At 38.9% G+C, this 19,549-nt stretch overlaps 1 protein-coding gene across 3 annotated transcripts in view; it reads right to left on the bottom strand.

Moving 5' to 3' along the window:
- The window catches only part of KDM4C (lysine demethylase 4C), a 252,854-nt gene extending 233,705 nt beyond the window's left edge, over nt 1–19,149 (bottom strand). For 2 of the 3 annotated variants that reach the window (XM_082301399.1, XM_082301400.1), the window contains exons 1-3: nt 18,975–19,149; nt 6,300–6,464; nt 336–511 (exon numbers count right to left, since the gene is read on the bottom strand). In XM_082301399.1, the coding sequence (XP_082157525.1) occupies nt 336–511; nt 6,300–6,443 (320 nt within the window). In that variant the 5' untranslated portion in view covers nt 6,444–6,464; nt 18,975–19,149. Of the gene's footprint in view, nt 1–335; nt 512–2,987; nt 3,153–6,299; nt 6,465–18,974 lie in introns of those variants that run through there. The other variant, XM_082301401.1, reaches the window with a different exon arrangement.
- Nucleotides 19,150–19,549: the final 400 nt, after the last annotated feature.

Here is a 19,549-nt window from a genome sequence, read left to right as displayed (position 1 = left end):
ATCTGAGAATTAAACATTAACAGGCATACTCAAATTAAAACTCAGATACACAGTCTGCATCATCTTCACTATTTTCTACATAAGCATCTCCTGGAACATAAAGACAAAAAGGTAGACAGAAAGCATCATGTCTCAGGTTTTTCAGATGCTTTCTTGCTGCCATGGTATCAGATGCTTTCAACAACATAAACATGAACAATATTCACATTGTGGTACCCTTCCATACCTTGGAAGACAGGACAAAAAGTTAAAAAGATCACTGGATGTCTTGCACAATCCAAAGAAACCACAACATGTGAAGATAAGCATTTGTCTTACTAAACAAGAGTACGTACTTGTCACTGTTGGCTAGCTGCCTGAACTCCTTCACTGTCATGGGCTTTTTCTGAATGTTGTACTGTGTGAAAAGCCCAGACTGGCCAGTGACCATCTGTTGAATCGGAGCAGGAATCACCAAATCTTCAATATCATCATAGTGTTTTCTTGGCTTCCATTCCTTTGGTGGGATAACCTTTAAATTCAGGAAACAAAACAGAACATCACAGTTGCGATAGCAATTCAAAACATCCTGGAAAAAAAATTGAAAGAACAGTTGAATATGCCCACATGATCAAAGGAGCATTTGTTTACCACCTGTTTCACACTAACTGATAAGTGCTCCTAGACAATGTAGAAACCCATTCAAAACACACACAGTATCACCTCAACTCACAAGCAGCAACTCACCAATTTACAGCAATTCATAGACAACTGCGCAAAAATACACATTTATAATAAAAGTTAACAAATTTTTACAATCAGAAAGCCTTATAATTGACAAATAGTTTGCAATCCATGACATCATACATATTTAGTGTTAAAAAAATGTGTGGATTTGGAGATACGGTTTAGAGGCGAACATGTAGGTGCTAAGTCAAAAGTTGAGCTCATTTATCTTAGACATCTTTTCCACACCTAAAGATTCAAAGATATAACATTTTTATCCTCAATTAAAATAAAAATTCCTAAAAAAACGTGAGAGTCCCCTGTCTAAATATTATTTGGTATAAACAGAATGTATAACTGGATTTTTTAATGAAGAGTGAAAAAAACCAGCTGTTTTAGAGACCTTTACATTTCAGAATCTGTTCAATTTACTCACCATAAAACTATAGGGTACAACTCTATTACAGTAAGAGTTTGCACTAATTTATATATATTAGCTTTTATAATTACATGATTTACTCCTCATAATTGAAGATTAAAACTGTGTGCAGATTAACCAGTTGTAAACACATTTATTTCAAATACCACAGAACTACGCACAGTCAATGAAAACTCCTCAGCAGATTCTGAAGTGTTAGCAAAAGAAATCATTAAGAATTTCAAAGAAACCTGTAGTCATACCAGTGTTTTTTAACAGGCTGGGTAATTTTGAACATTCCTTGCATATATTATTTCAGCTGAAAACAGGTAACTCTCTAGATGTGAAACTGTATCACTTCTAAAACAGAGCAACAGAAAATTTTTGTATTTATTTTTTGATCTGGTTTTGGTTTTGAACTTTTACATGTCCCAAGGCTTAATGACATATTTTTAGATCCACTCATTATTTTCATTCTTCTGCTATGCTCAAATCAGATTTCCACAAACACTGACTTGGAAACTTTTAAAATATCTTACTACAAAGTAGGACAGCTCTTATAAACATGCAACAAGTGAATTATATTGTTTGAATAATTAATTCATAATTTAGAGGTAGTGTGAAAGACTTAGATGTTATGGTTAAAGGCTTAAACATTGTTATGAAGGACTTTTTCCCCCATTATGGCAAAACTGTATAAAGAAGCTACACTTACCTAAGCCCACCCCTCCCTGAATACACCTCCTGACTGGAACTTTGGACTGTGAGCTAAACCACCTAAGGAAACTTGAGATGAGTTACTATCCTTCAATTGACACAATTTTCAATTATCTCAAGTCTAGGGAGAAGTAAACCAGGCTGAGGGAAAATAATGCACCCACAAGAAAGCCAAACCCAGCAGCTGTCCTGAGAATCAGCCCTGGGTGGGTTTGGGGTGGGGGAGGCCATAGCCCACAAGCCCATCTGCTGAGACCAGGTTTGCACAGACTCCCCCACAACCAAGTGGGGAGGAGGAGAGGTTTTGGGGGTGTGGCATAACCTCTGGTCAGAGACAGGGAACTCCCATCCTCCCCTACACAAACTGGGCTCAGTTGCAAATCCCCCCACCCCTGGATGGCCACATACACAGGGCATTCACATGAGAGGCAGCTGAGGAGGTGTCATAAGCTATCAAAGACCCCAACGCACCCCCAGACTCATTCCTGAGGTAAAGGGATGCAACTGATCAGTTGTCAAACTTGCTCCCCATGCCCTCAACCAAGGACAGCTACCTGGGCATTCCCACCTGTCCTGAACATATATTCATCTATGGAGCTCTGTTTTTTGGGGGATCCTCATCATCAAAAAGACCAGAAGAAGGTGACGATCGGAAACCACAGAGCAGTGATATTTCTACATTTCTACACAACCTGTCTCTCTGTCACTCTTTCTCTCCCCCTTTTCCTTGCTCCTTTTGTTTCTTTCTCTCTCTCTCTCTCATTTACTGTTAAATAAAATCCATACTTTTCACTTCAGCATATGCCCTTGTTTGCACCTTAATTCAGGCAGAGGCATCTCTCTAACACTTTCAATAATGGGATCACAACAAGGAAGTCCTTCAGATAGGCTGTTTTCTTACAAGCATTTCAGGATGTAAGGACCATATATAAGTGTCCATTAGAAATTTCACTATTACATCTCTCCATGAAAGTAATAAAATTCTAAAACAGATAGATCCTAAGATCATTGGCCACCTTTTGGAAAACTATCACAAATAGGCAAATTGTAATGTTAATGTACTCAAATAGTCCAAGGAAATCCAATCAAGACTGTTAGTGCTAAAAGCACACAGGAAAAGACGAACATCAAGCCAAAGAAAATTTACCTGACAGCAACATATTTCTATAGCTAATGTTTTCATTTTACACACAAACAGGTGTTTTTATCCAGTTTTTACACAGATGCAACTCCCTCTTTTCCTTTTTTCCTTCTCAGTTTCCACAGGACTTCTGCTGTACAGGAACTACTTAACAAGTTTCAGTGTTGTTTGCTTTTAGAGAAAAAAAAAATAATCCAATCATCTCGTGATTCCTACTTATTTCTTTCACAGAAATCTTAAATTATATGCACATTAACAAAATACAAAATGTTAGTTTGGAAGCAGGGAAGTCATGCATTCAGAATATATGCATAGAAATCAAATATGTGCACAGAGATTGCCATTTTCATGATTATTAAGCATGAAGTTGGAGGTTTGGCTCAAATATATGAATACTGAAAAGCGAAATTTGCATTATCTTATTTAGTTCAAGGTCAGCATGCTTTAAGCAGTAAAAATATTTTTGTGAATGCGGGTTCAAGATATCCCCTTCCAGCTAACTGGAATATGTTTATTACTGTTGTAATTAGAGTGCTGGTTAGGGAAGCGAACTCTGTGGGGACCAATACGCAAAAAACTGTTTTAAAAGAAGATAAAAATAAACTTCCTGCCCCAAAAAACTTGCATTTTCTAATGAAGACAAGGACTGAAGATGTTAATACATCATGTTCAAAGCAACATAGAGATAGTATAAGAGCTGGAAATACTGACTAGGTCTCTGTTTTTGCCACTGACCTGTCCCACTGAAGCCTCTTCATGTTTCCTTTAGTAAAAATAGCCTCTTCAAAGTCAAGCTAGTTAGATTTATTCAATGGGTGCAATCTAGATCAAATTCATCAATCAAGCTGTTGAACACTCAAATATGAAAAAGGAAAAACTAAAAGCAAGGCTTTCTCATTTACATATTTATTTATCAAAGATCCTAAGCATATTAATCCAGTCTAGTATCATTTAGTGTGATAAACATACAGGTTTAGATAGGGATGTCTTAGTTATACCATTCAGTCTCCAGCATAAAGACTCCATGTCAGTACTAGTGAGGTTAATGCAGAGTGCATTCAGCACATACATTTCTGTTAAATCCTCTTTCATATACTGGTAATCTCCTGTAGATCTGATTCTGAATGGCACTGACAGTACTACTTCTATGTAACTATTTCTCCCCAACTCATCTGAAAATTGCTTTTCTTGCACTTGCCAGTATCTATTTTCAGCATAGTGTTCTGAAATTACTTTTCTACTTGCCAGTGTGACTGCAAATTAATTTAACTATTTCACCCTATATTAATGCAGTTTGAGGTTTTGAAACACTTCGTTTTCCAGTAAAGACAACTAATCCATCAGTGTCCCTTTCTTGTCATTTGTCCTATTGTTTTCAGCCTTTTCCTTCCTTTTTAAGTATAGAATCCTTTGTAACAGTAAGACTAAAAGAGATTTTCTACGCCTAAAGCTCATTTCAGACTTTCAAAAGCCTAATGGCAATTTTTTTGCCAATTTGCTCAAGGGATGACACAGTTATGTGCATCTGTTATCTGCTTTGGAAACGGTTTGATATTGCATGTCTAGTACCTTAATTACTTGTTTCAGACATAGTATTAGGAACTTCAGGAGTGGTTGCAGTTTTTTTTAACCTTGTATTTCCCATACTCCTTCCTTCCTTCAATATTTGCAAGCTCTACAGTCATTTCATCCCCATTGTCACACACATATTCTTCTACACAGGTAACAAGTCCTCTCCCCTTATGTGCTCACATTTAACCCAAAGTGCTGGATATGCCTACTCTGATTGTGTTCTCTGTTTAGAGCTTAAATTACAGTTTCTGCATATGCATATAGATCTTCTGGTAGTTGTTACTCTTCTTGCATTCATACTTGAGAGTGTGCATCCCAGACTTCAAAAAAAATTAGGTGCCATGTTAAGTTAATTTTCTATCACTACCAAAACTGAAACAAATATTTTTTCCTGTTACTTTAAACCAGATTTCCAAAACTCAGAAAATGTCCCTTAAACTTCTGCAGTATGAATTATTCACGTCATAGGATTTGTTTTTAAAAATACTTAGTTGGTTTACTTTTATTTATAAGTTTTTGAGATATTATCAAAATATAGTGAAAAACAGAATATAAAATTCTGAAGACAACCAAGTATTGAATAGCAAGTAACTGACAGACTGAAAACAGCCAGAGATGCTTTAACTGCTATTCAAGCAAGCAAGAAGATACCACTGTAATGAAGTTTACTGTCTGAAATGAAAGGACTGCAATAGCTCATACCCACACAAACAAACAGGTTCCAGAACACAAGTGAATATAGCAATAACTCACCTCAGGCTTTCCACTGCTGCCTATTTATCACATTTCTACTTCTGTTTGCAGAGAAAAGTTTGAGAATATAACCTATATGTACTATATTGGCTGAAATGAAAAAAACAACCTAAAAGGTTTTCAAAGAGTGAGGAGTTCAGTTTTGCTTTGTTTCACAGGAAGCAGGAGGGGGCAGGGGGGAAACCAAGAATTTCAAGTTTTGTTCCTCCTCTTTCAGATTCTAAATGCCTTGACCATGCAACATCAGCTTCAAAACCCAGTGACGAAGACGGCTATTCCCATGGACTACTTACAATAACTAAGGTGGTATTTCTAGATCTGCACTGGCTTCTACTGATTTGAAAAGTGGCAAAACAGATACAGCATAAACACTTATACAGTGTACCACTAAATTACATCAGACTGACAATCACCTTCTGCTAGGGGAGGAACTCCTGCTGTAAGGTCCTGCATGTGCCATTGTTCAAAGGGCAATACAGTCGCAGTTAGTGTGCCTCCAGTTCTCATTAACAAGAACATAACCCGATCACCATCAAAATGAAAACTATTTCCATTTAAACACTGCCTTACTACCTTTGTGTTCATCATTATGAAGTGGGATTATTTGCTCCAGAAAAGTTTTACACAAACCTAAAACACCAAGTTCAACACCTGGTATATCAGGACTACTTTAATTTATACTATTAACTTCCTGTTTTGTTCTGATTTGACAAAAAATAGCTTAAATCTACTTAGAAAGAGATCCTATTTTGCTATTGTAAACTTGTAAACAATTTAGAGAAAAAACACTACGTAACATCTTCATTAGTCGGCATAAAACATCAGAGACACCAAAAGGCTTTCTTAAAACAGTAACAAATTATTACCTACTCCTTGAAAACCATTTGGGAAAAAAAATTAAATACTAAAAAGGTCAGATTTGTAATCAGCAAAATACAAATAATGGGAGAACAGGTATTAGGAGCATTTTTCTTCAATATCATAGATGTTTACCTTTGCAACTCCAGCCCTATGAGCACCTTGTGATTCCATGTATGCTAAGTACTTGTTGAATTCCCTAAATTCATCCATCGAAGGCCTAAAAGTCATGATTTTGCAGCTTGGATTTGGAGGACTATCTGAGATAACAGCAGCCATTCTGGTTCAATTTCAATCCAGCTGTAAAGAAAAAAAAATACACTGTAGAGAATAATCTGTAAAACAAATTCTGATATTCAACATACATGGTTTCAAATAGGAAAAAAGTTTCTACAATTATCTGCCCATGCTAGTATAAAAGGCACAAAACAAATGTATATTTTTTCTCCTTAATCCTTGAAGAATACTCAGCCTTTACCCAGCACAAACACTATTGTAAATGACATGTACACAGTCCAGTCAATACCTCTGCTTTTACAGCACATTTACTCAAGTTAACCTAGCATCTTCCTGTGTAGATCCAGCTGCACAGTCTCAAGAGTTACATTACACAGACATAACCTAGAGTAACAAAGCTATGTGTTTGATAAAATATCACTACTCCCATTAAGTAAATGGAGAAAAACAATTATTCACTTCCCACACACACTGCAAACGTAGAGGAAGAGCACTCGGATTTTCTAGTTCTCACCATCTGCAGTTGTCCTGGATTGCAGTGTATTCTATTACCATCCTCATGAGCTGTTGAAACCAGGTGGGGCAGTGTTTCCTTGCCTCCTCCCTCTGGACTATCCCTCTGTTAATGGCCCATCAATGCCCTGCCACATGACTCAGGGATAACTCCCTCCAGACTGTCTTCTGCTTAATGGGCCCATCAACACATGGCCTCATGACTCATCATCCCATTGTGAGATGCTCCACCCAGAAGGAGGAACCAAGCATTCCATCCTGGATATGAGATTCTGAACACCACAGCCAGCCCTTACCTACTGGATTCCCAGAGGACAGGAGCTACATAGCCACCACTGGACCTTCTGAGGAAGAGCAGACCCTTTCTACAGGATCACCGCTTCAACAGAACCACATCCATCACTTCAGGAGGACTGCAGCCACCATCTTATCGGACTGTTACCACCACCTTGACTAACAGGGCGTGAGGTTGTATCCTGACTCTGTCAGTTTAAACCAGTATTTTCTGCCTTTATTTTTTTTTAATTTCCCTATTATATTGTTATAAATAAAGTATGTAATTCATGCTATTATGTATGAAACTGAAATGCAATAAACCCATGCAGAATCAGAGTTTAAACCCCCCCCCCCCCCCACCAACCTGGCTGAGAGGAAAATTTCACAACACTAGAGCAGTTGAACAAGAAGTTTTTTCAGCACAGATGTAATCAATAGGTGAGGATTCCACCCCAGGTGGGGTTGGATCTTATGACCGGGACATTAACACTATGATGACTTGATCACCATCTTCTGATATCTACATCTCAGCTGATAAGGAATTGGACATTCCGGGAACTAAAAATAACTGTTCCAGGAACCAGAGATGGCGCATTCATCACTCAGGATGGACAATTCATCAGACCCAGGAAAGGCTTTGTGCAGCCCAACTCTGGGACAAGAAAACATCATGAATATGCTAAAATTGTGAGAAGAATAGAATTAATTCGGACTCTGCCCAAGAACTGTATAAGAAGGAACCAGCCGAAGCAGCATTTGTGAACTTGGGAGGTCTGATGCGATAGAGGTCAGATCTATGAGTGTTCACCCAGCTCCGACCCCAGGCTCAGAGCTGCTTTTCTCGATCGTGGCTTTCTGTGTGACCAATCTTTCGGCTGCAGAATAAAATCTATTTCTTTATTAAATTTAATTTGGCTGAATTTCTTTACTTCAATATTGTTCTCACTTGGTGTCTCCCACTGGTTTGTCTTCAACCTAGTACAGCAGTTTAGCAACAGGACACTATTACTGCTCGTTCTCTGAAAGCTTCAACAGAAAAAAAAGCATGCAAGCTATACACACAAAATCAGCACTCCCTCTGATTTGCATTTCTGCATTGAGGATGACTAAAAGAAAATGTCATTTCTATTTCATACCAGTATTCACGAAAGGACTGATCTTTAAGCAAGTGACAGATATACATTATCTTCAGATCAGAAGGTGTTGCAATTTCCAAGTATACATCACCATGTGCCATCTGCTGTTCACAAAATTCTTCACTAACCTTACAAAAAAACTGCTTGTAACAAATTTCTTCCAACATGCTCTAGTCAGATCTGTGGTTACCTCAACCCTTCATGCCTCACACTGGGTGCCAACTTGGCAACAAAATACCACACAGCTGATCACTCACTTCCCCCCTCCACAGTGAGATTAGGAGAATCAGGATAAAAAGTAAAATTCAAGAGTTAAGGACAGCTTAATAATTGAAACAAAGTAATTTTTTTTTAATTTATTTTTATCAGAGAGAGAGAGAAAACCCAAAAAACGCCACGGAATGCACAATACAATTGTTTACCATCCACTGACTGATGCCAAACCCATCTCCAAACTGCAATTAGCCACCCTTCCAAGTAACTCACCCACGTTATATACTGGGCCCGGCATTCTGTGATCTTGAACAGCCCTTTGGTCAGTTCAGATCCCATCTCCTGGTCAGCTCCCACCCACATTTCTGTGCATCTCTTTACTGAAAGCACACAAAACACTGCAAAGTCCCTGATTCAGATAAAGCGCTGCTTGGCAACAACCAAAACATCAGTGTGTTATCAGCAATATTCTCATACTGAATCAAAAACACAGCCCTGTACCAGCTAAGCAAATTAGTATTAATTCTGCCAATTCATGCAAGCACACAGTGTCAATGTCACCAGCATCACCTTTCACTACATCACAGATGAAGACTATTTCCAAAAGCATCAACTAATTTACCAATTAACTCTCAGTTGCTATGTAAACATATTAAATTAAATTATTCATATAGAAAGTCAGTGTCAAAAGGAAACCTGTTATCAACCTTTTAATCCTTGTTTTGTCTATGGGTGCAGAACATAAGAAACCATAGTGCCTCTATCAATTCCTACAAACCTGAGACGCTCTCTGGAATTAATTTTTTTTTTTAATACGAAAGGGTAGAAGTTTGAAATACATCTGATTTCCTATATTCCTTGTGCAAAAGGGTAAAGAGACAAGAAAAAGCCATATCCAAGTGGTTCGGCTACAAGAAAAACAGCAGGATTATTTTGGCCAATGTCTGATTTCAAGAACCAGGCACAACAAATTTATTATTGCATTAAATTAGCATGATAAAAATTCCTCTTAACCAAAACGTCTCACCAAAATACACCAGTTTTAACACATGAGCTGCTTTAAATACAGCCATGCACCAAACCAACTGAATATACTCTGGCACTTGATACAATGAAAAAATGCAGTTAATTTAAGGATTGTTGATTGAACTAATGAACTATGATTAACTCATGCCAACTTCCACAATCACACATCAGCATTCTTGCCTGGCTACTAGATTCCTAAAATCCTGTTTGTGAAGATACTAACAAGATTATTCCCTTATTTCTCTGGAACTAAGACAACCATGTAGAGTATCGTACTATGATGAACCTCAATCTGTATCACAAGCAGAATTAATAACTTTCAGCTAATTATGAAGACACATGTAGAGCACTGAAAGGCAGAATTTTGCCAACCTTCACTGCAGTGTAAAAAAGACAAATCCTGCCTTCCACAGATCTTTTTTCTACCAGCTTCTACCAGATCTTAGGGTCCAGGTCCCTAAGCAAAGAGCACACAGACCAGCCAGCTGGCTGTGTTACTTTTGGCAGAACTAAAGGGCTCAATCCACACTGCTGTGTAAGCCTTCCTACTCAGTTAAAAACAGCTTCTCGTTAACTTACTGGGCACAGCTGCTCTTTGATAACACTATGTTTGCAAGAACTCCTTGAGCAGATTCTACTACATAACATCTTTAGATTAAGTGGCAGAAAGATCATAAACGCTACGGAGAATTTGCTATGCTGTAAGTCCATTAGATATTTCTATTCATTTTATGATTTCTTAGTAATTCAACACCTTTTTACAACTATGATCTATAACTTCTTAAATCTGTTTTACAATTTCATTATTGCACTCCTTCATGACAAACACCAATCTGAAACAGTAAGCACAAGTACTGAGTTACAGGGTCTAAATTTACCACAAAAAATAAAGTCATGCTACAAACTAATCAGAAAATGTTGGCCTTCTGATTAAATTCTATTAACTTCTAACACAGTAGGTAATTCTTTCAAGGACTTTGTCGAACTCCAGAGTCCTACATACTTTCTCCAAACAATTCCTAGTTTTGGGTTTTTTCCCACATGCAAAAACTCGGTTAAACCCTAGCCAAATCATTAAGACAAGCATAATATATAGTCCCCTGTAAGAGTTAAGAGTTCAGAGGTTCTTTTGCAGACAAAAATCACAACTACTAGGAGGCCATTCTAATGGTAAATCCACACTGCAATCATATTTTGCTGACTTAACTGCTGCACTTAGGTGTACACATAACTACCTATTTTGTGATATTACAAAGCTATACAACCTAAGAAATAAAACTTCCAGAGTTTTTATTTACTACTACACAATGAAAATGTGCAAGATATTAGTAAATACAAAGTTATAAAAAGAAGGCCAACATGCCCAGGCTGCACTTTATGAAACAGAAAGACAAGTAATATGTACATAGAGAAATTTTACAGTTATTTTAAATCCCTAATACCAACACTGTAATCAGCCATTTTGTCTTCTTGCAAGACAGTAGTGCATGCTGAAAAAGATGCCCATGATTACCTGGAAAAACAAAGGGTAATGTGAATAAATGAGAAGACAAACCTCACCCAAATTATCATGCATTAGTACTTAACATAACACTGAAAGAAGTTCATGCTTGATAACACATGTTATTCTGCGTGTTTTTTGGTAATTGCAAAATCTCCATAATTGTTTCTTCTATATCCTAAGAAAAGGGAAGGACCTCTATACCCCCACCACAGTCAACTGAAGCTTGCTGTCTTGGGGTGACCGGAACACTTGCCTATACAAATTAGTACCAGGCAACTACAATTTCCAGCCTCCACTGCCAAAACACTGAACTGTTTCTTTGCAAAGTCCACAACTTGCCATTCTGTTACAGCTGTCAGAATACTAAAAAAATTTTATTGGCGCAAGTGTTACCAGTTAAACACTGTTCCTCCATGCAGCATCCTCTATGCCCTCAGAAGAATACAGAAAGTATTATTTCCAGAACTGGAAACCATCTTCCAAGTTCCATTTATTGGATACCTATTACAGAAATCTAAACTAGCAACTGTGTTTAGTCAAATTACAAGCAAGAAACCAATTCACACAACTAGAAAATATTAAACCAGAATGAAAAACACTAAAAAAAGAGCACACGTTCATTTGCAGTTAGTTAAAACTGCACAAAAGTTAGTTAAAAGGCACAAAAACCTGTAGCCTTCACTACATGAAATCAACTTTCAGTATTAGAATATTCTTTCTCCACCTTAATACTAAAATGGCACATGTGCTCTGAAGGCTATTCACTTCTTTTTGCTTCTAGTCTAAAATAAACTAACGGGTACTTTGAAATCCACCCATCATCATGGAACCAAAACTTCCTGGCTTTAAAACTAAACACAACTTGACAAAATAGTTCTTCCAAAGATGCTTTGTTGGAGGTATCTCTCAACTGCCTACTTTGCCCTCTACTGAAAGCCTTGTTGAACAAAAATAAAAAGCACGGACTGCTACATCTTCTTTGCTAGACACAAAATTATTAGCCAACATGGAAAAGCAGTAAATAACTATAGGCCACTGTATCATAAATGTGCTCATATTTTGAAAGATTATTTTTATTCTGTGCATTCTAATACATAAAATTGCAACGTTCACAAGCTTTACTCCACTATCCAAATTAATCAAATTACATAAAGCAAGCTCCAGCAAAAGAGAAAAAATAGGAAGGAAGGTGGGAAAAAAATCAACTCTCTGAAGGTCATTGCTTCTCACAGACAAATTAAAATACACATTTTTCCCTTTTCTTTTCTTTCAAGTTTTCACCACACTAACTATGGGACAACAAACATTTGACAAAGAATTAATCCCAGGAACTTTTTTTAAGTAGATAACAACAACAAAATAAACTTGTCCAGAGAAAGGCATGCAGAGGAAGTCCCAGCATTTTTTTTGAGGCTGTTTTACAAAATTAATGTGTTTCCAACACTAGCTCTGCACAAGCTGGAAAGGAAGTAAGTAGTAGAAAACCGTGCCTTAATCTATAATAGTTTCAGCAGCAATTTTACTTATAATGTAAGTTAAAACTCCATGGGTAGATTCATAATTTTTAAAAAGTTGTTAGCATATTCTGTAAGCAGGTACCATCCAACTCCCTGTACTGTTCCGCAAAGCAAATTCAAAGACACAAAATATTGCAATAGCGTACTTTCAGGTAACTGGGAACATAAAAGCACAGTTTGCATGTTCAACTCTTACTGAGCATGCAAATAGTTAACTCTCAATGTAATTTGGCTTTGCATACTAATGTTTGAATTGTTCCTTTAATAACAGTAAATGTGCAGGCAATTAGGTCTGCCCACTTTATGCACCCAGCTTCAAAAGAGATCCTATCAGGAATTCCAAATCTGTTACTTAGGTTATTTGATTGTATTAACTGTGAAAATAAGTATATGGAACATGATGCTTTGTATTTGTGAAACAAGGCTAAATCTCAAGGTTAGGTATCTATTTCTCAGACATTCACCATCATCAGAAAGATTCAAGCTTAAAAATGTTAGGAGTATTAAAGATTTTAATAGATTATAAAACCTTAAGAAACGAGGAATCTGGGCAGATAACCACATTCTGAAGATCCTGAAACCACCTCAATTTTACTACAAAACTCTGAGTAGTTTGTAAGCTTCATTTCAAGTTTACATTTCTATGTCTGGTACTACCCTACAGCAACAATGTTTCAAAACTATAAAAATGGCCTAATTTGAGCCCATAAATTTTGAATTGAAAAATGACCTGAATTCATTCCATAGACATTCTTCTCCCACACCAGGCTCACAGCATGAAAAACATCTTGAAATAAGTGATGTGGGACAAAGGGCAAGGAAAAAAAAAAAACAGATAGAAAAAGTATTTTTTCTCATTTTTATCTGCAACCCACGATTCAAGAGTTTTTACATTTTTTTTTAATGAAAACACAGGTATGAAATCCATAGTCCTAACTGGAAGCAGCATGTAACAACCTCCAGCAATGGCAAAAGCAAGTTATCAAAAATCTAACTAGTTTCCACAATTGCTAGCAGCACGTATCTAGAAATAAGAAAGTGCTAGGGTAGCTTATAATATACATTTTCAGAATACCATGTCATTCTTCAGCAATGTACATACCAAGGAATCCTTAAACACAGAGGATATTACTTGTTTCTGCAGAGTTTGATATTTTCTTCCCCATGATTTTGAACCTCTGCAGGCCTTTAATATCCAAAATACTTCATGACAAAGCACTATACAATCAACAATATGTTAAGTGATACATCCTCCTCTGTGTATGTTGAATATTTCACCTTTTAGTTTCACCTGATAGCTCATCTGCACACTGAGAACAGTTATCTAACTGCTCATGTTTACCTTCAGACCATACAGGACTTACAGATCTCTACCATGGTCTCATGCAGCTCATCTCTCTTCTAAGCTGAAAACTTCTAGTCTCACAACAGAAAACCACTCCACATTTCTGATCATCCTATTTCTAGATCTCTACCAGTTCCAGTAAATTACTTTTAGTCAAGGCAAAAGAATATCCAAGCTGAAAGTACTATTTAAGACGCAAGTAAACCATCAACTCACACAATGGTGTAACATTTTCAAACTTGGGAGTAGTCCTCATGGAGTCCAGACAGTGGTTAGGCCAAGCTCTCAGTTTTCAAAAAGCTAATTTACAAGTACCTAAAAGTTCAGAAAAATATTCATTGCTAATGCAGCCTATAATATTGCTGGGGATAGAAATTGCAGGTGGTAGATGTGAACTCCTTCCTGATTAACCACTTTTCAACAGTTTTACTAGGCCTGTTATTTCTGCCTATGTGGCATATAATTAACTACTTTTACAAGTCCCCTCCCAAAAGATACCCTTATAGCTTGAACTTCACAAGTCCTTAACATCAAAACGTACATACTCTTTTCAGGGATATGCTACAGTAACTGTGATAATAACTTTCCCAAGGAACCAATATATGGCAAATGCTTTATTAGAAGCTGAACAAGGACAGCATGAAAGGGGAAGAAAAAAAAAAACAAACAAAAAACACCAAATACATAAATGATGCTCCATAACCTGAGAAACAGAAAGATGTACTTGTCTTTCTTAAAGCTGCTTATTGACGGAACACCTGAAACTGCATTTCGGCACAACTAATAAAGCTCACCTTCAGTGTGAGCACTCCCACTCTCATAAAGGATTTTTTAATTCAAAGACTTTATGCAATTCCCCTGCCCCCACATTCTGGTCTAAATTACCACAGACCCAATACCTAGTGGCCAGGCCATAGTCAGGAATGGCCTGCCTTTTTGTTGCTATGACTGAAAGCATGCACACTAAAGTAAACCGCCATATGGTCAGCTTGCATGACCAAAAGCTCCTCACTCCAAACTGATCCCAGGCCCCTGAAATGACATACCATTCAACAGGAGTGGCAGACCACACCATGAACTCACAGAATGGTATCTGGGAACAACATGGCTCTAACCCACAATATTATATCAGGCAAAAGGAGCAAGTTCAACTCCAAAGGGCCTTGAGGAGAAGCCATATGGGGTCACTTGGTCTGTTCAACCTGGAGAAGACTGAGGACAGACCTCACTGCAGTTACAACTTCCTTGTGAGGGGAAGAGCAGGGACAGGCACTGATCTCTTCTCTGTGGTGACAGTGACAGGACACGAGGAAATGGCCTGGAGTTGTGTCAGGGGAGGTTTAGGTTGGATATCAGAAAAAGGTTCTTCACCCAGAGGGTGCTTTGTGACTTTTGGGGTGGTCCTGTGCAGAACCCAGCAACGAACTCAGGGATCCTTGTGTGTCCCCCTTCCAACTCAGGACATTCTACGACTCTACCCAGGTCTGTATCACAGTAAATCCAAAGCAGATTTCCACAGGGACAACAGAAGAACCCTGTGAGTTTAGAAGTTTCACCAACTCATATAAGCATAAGCCATACTACAATTTTGAAGACAACAAATCAGTTACAAAAACATTTTTTCTCTATTACTACCTATTTTTCCGAATTTTAGGTATTTTACCTATCTCAGTCTTGAAACATTTATCATAATTTATTCAAATCAAGTACTTCAAATACTTCCATCAAGTCAAACCCAAACATGAAGAGTTTGATTTCTAAAACTTAGTTTCCCACACTTTTCTATATCTTTATTTGTAGGTTAGTTTACAGAGTTCTACACTTTTCCCCAATTTAATTTTAAATGGAATTCACTCTTTTTCGAAACAATTTATGATTATAGACAATTTATCCAGCTCCAAAGCTATAGGCTCATTTACCATTTTGGCAACTTATATACTTTTTTAGTCAAAGAAATAAACTGTGAAAGTGAAACAAAACCTGACACAGCAGAATAATGTCTATCATACAACATCTACCATGAATATAAGTATTTATGTAGGCCTTCTTAGAGACAAGCTCTCTGCTAATAACTAGTCCTTTAATTTTATTAGACAAAATCCAGTGGGATATCACAAGTGTAATGAGCTAAACCCCAACAATCTGATTGAGTGACTCTATATTTTACTGGCAGAAATGTGACAAAGGAACTAGAGCATATTTTATTTGTGAAAGTTCCCTATAATATCTGCATCAGTCAATGAATTATTCCATCTTGCCTGAGAATCAGAAACTAACTGGACACTGAAATTTTTTCAGTATTCAGTTTTCAATAAGAGATGTGTTTTGAACTTTAACTCTTGCAACTTTAATACCTTACATTTAAAACCCTGACATGTTTTCTAACCTCTGTTTATATAGATTATAAACAGAGGTTTATAATTGTAGATTGTAGATTGTCCTCAGTTTTCAGGGTATACTGTCCTAAGTATGGTGTCCCAAGTATATTGTCCCAAATAGCCTGTCCCACAAATGTTAGACATAAACAGAATTAAGTATAAAAATGAGTACTTGCATAACTCAGTAGAATAACTACTCACAGACAAAGCCAACAACTCAACTGCTATGTGCAATTCCATAATTTTAAACAGGTGAAATGAAGTTGGAGGAAAGGGCAAGTCTACAGCTGAATTTATTATGACATACAATGCCACCTACAAAACCTGAAGTAAGCTGTAAGTCTTCATAGAACAAAACTATGATAAGTTTCTTTATAACACATTTGGGGACTTTAGATCAGCAAATTCTTATTAACATCTTCATTTTGTGATTTGATTACACAACAATTACTATCCTTCAAGTACAAAATATTGCTTATCCTAAGGGTCTTCTGTTATTCTAAACAGAAATCAAGAGAAGAACTCACCACATAATTTGCAAATTTTGTGATATGAATTATCAAGCTATCAAGTGACTACGGATATTTTTTACTAGGTAAGTACTAAAATCTTAACATTTCAGAACATCACTCTTTGAACCATTCCTGTGATCATTCAGAGATCTTGAAAATACCTTATATTGACAGAATTACAGTAATACACCTTCCATTCAAAGCTCCATGTATGCTAAATTCATGTTTCAAAAGGTGTTGGGGTGGGGTTTTTTAAATTTACATTGGTAGGATGAAAATACCACCTTTAACAGCACCACAACCCCATTCACATTCTGTTCAGCATAATGCTGATGAAACATATCTCACCAAAAGAAAACTAAGATAAAAATTCAATATCAAAGTGAATTACCTGAAGAACTATGAATTAGACCAACCAAGAGCTGCTTAAACTCAGAAAATTCTTAATCTATAATCTACTCAACCCAATATCTTGTAATACAGTTAAGTATAAAATTGTATTTTTAATAATTACTAAGTTTGCTAATATTACCTTAGGAATAGTCTAATAATTAGCAGTTGACAACATAATTTTATTATTTGAATGCAATACAGATTGTGCATTCAGATCTAGTGAAGAACTATTTATTTTATTTGTTTAGAAATTAGGTCAAGAGATAAAAAATTCTGCATGCAATATTCAGCAATAATTAAAGAGTAAAACTTATAGGATTTGACTTTTTTCCCTATTTTATTGTATTTACCGGGGGGGAGGGGGGGGAAGACATCAGAGACCAAATCAGATTACATTTTTTTAAAACAAAAACTGACCAAAGATTTTTCTCTCATATACATTATTCCAACTCTAATCCAACAGTTATTTAACCATGTCCACGTATCTGGGTGATACATATTGTTTCCTGGGTCACTCCCTAGAATGGAAATTGCTAGCACCAACACCACTCCTAACCTAAGCTGAGAAAAAAAACAGCATGAGGGACAGTAGCTCAGTTTACTCGCATTTCAACTACTGAAACAGAAATCATGCTTGTGATTTCCATTTTCTTGTGTTTGGGAAGTACTTGTCTGAAGCAATGCCATCAAGTATTTATGACAGTTCAAGGAAAAATAAACATAAAGCCCAAGACAAATTTTATACCATAGACATAAAAAACCACACTGCATTAGGCTGCCATTAAGTTTCTTGTGGAAAAAGTGATTCAGCCGAAAAGGCGCTGGTTTGGTACCCACTAAATGTAACTTCAGTTCCTACAGTTGATAATTCTCAGCAAAGAATCATAAATCTGCAGTTCAAAAAGTAAAAAATAAATGCCGTTTATTCTCTAAGCCAGCATAATTGTTTTTAAAACACACGGACACACGAGTATTGTTCCTAACATAGTTAACCTATCAGAAATAATATTTTGCACACACTTCCCATTCCACATTCCCAGCTAAAAAACAAATGCAGAGGAGAGAAAGCTCATTAAGAGAAGCCTGGTATCATGGCATACGGCCCTGATCACACAACCAGCTTCGAAAGGGTGCTATAACCACGGACAGATGTGGAACGGGCGCTTAACTCAGTACTTTGCTCAGCAAACAGCTCGTAGCTACATACAGGAACAAACGAGATGCACCAAGAAGAGACTTCTGTTTGGAAACTCCACAACAGTTTCATCAAACCCCCGACAGACACGGAGAGAGGTAAAACTATTTCACGCCGTCCACCCACTCCGAACACGTGAAGAAGCCGCCCGACCTCCCGGAGAGCTCCCACCGGCTGCCCCGACGCAGCACTGCCGGCCGCGAGCAGGAACGCGAGACCCACTTTTCCCACTCCTGCCGGTTTCGCTTCCTCACGTCGGTCCCAGCCGCCACCCTCTCGTCCGCGGCGCGGAGCCCCCGCACCGACCCCCTCCGGCGCGGGGGCTGCCGCGTGCCCTCTCACGCCTACGGGAGCTCCCCAGCGGCACTTCGGCCGCCCCGCCCCGCGCCCCGCGCCCCGGGCCCTCCCCGGCGCTACCCCGCCGCCGGGACCCACCGCGGACCCGCGCTCCGACCTGGTCCGACCCGCTTCGGCCGCCCCGCCGGCTCCCCCCGCTCGCAGCAGCGCACCTCCTCCCCGCACACCCACGGCCGCCGCCAGGGCCGGCTCGGCGCTCGCCCCGCACCTGTCCGGGAGAGGCTCCGGCGGGCAGGCGCGGCGAGGGGGAGCGGCGACGGAGCGGCGCGGGACGGGACGGGGCGAAGCAGGGCGGGGCAGGGCAAGCCCGCTCCCCGCCGCCGCCGGCACCCGGTCCCCTCGCGGCTCTCGCAGCCCCTGCCCTGCCGCGCCGCAGACACCTCGTTCCCAGATTTCGGATGACAGCTGCTGGATGCGCACGCGCGCGCGCGGGGGGCAGCGCACGTGACCCAGGGAGCGGTGCCTCGCGCGTCACGTGCCGGGGCCGGGGGCGGTGCCGCGGGCGCTTCCGGGCGGAGGAGCGGCGCTGTGGGAGGGCGCGGGAGCTGCGCGGGTCGGGCCGACCTCGCCGCCGGCTGGCGCGGATCCAGCGCTCCTGCGGGCCGGAAGGAGCGTGCCCGCTTCTCTGGGCCGGGCCCCTGAGCGACGTGTGCACCCACCGGGACACCCCTGGGGGAAACGCCAGCGCAAAGCTTAGAGCAAAGTCGGTCTGTTGCAGAATCACAGAATCAGCTGGGTTGGAAAAACCCTTTCGGGCCATCGAATCCAGCCTATGACCCAACA

The sequence above is a fragment of the Coloeus monedula genome, assembly GCF_965178545.1.
Source record: "Coloeus monedula genome assembly, chromosome: Z".
Taxonomy (NCBI): Eukaryota; Metazoa; Chordata; class Aves; order Passeriformes; family Corvidae; genus Coloeus; species Coloeus monedula.
The sequence above is the reverse complement of the archived record's forward strand: the minus strand, read 5'-3'. Positions and strand labels throughout refer to the sequence as shown.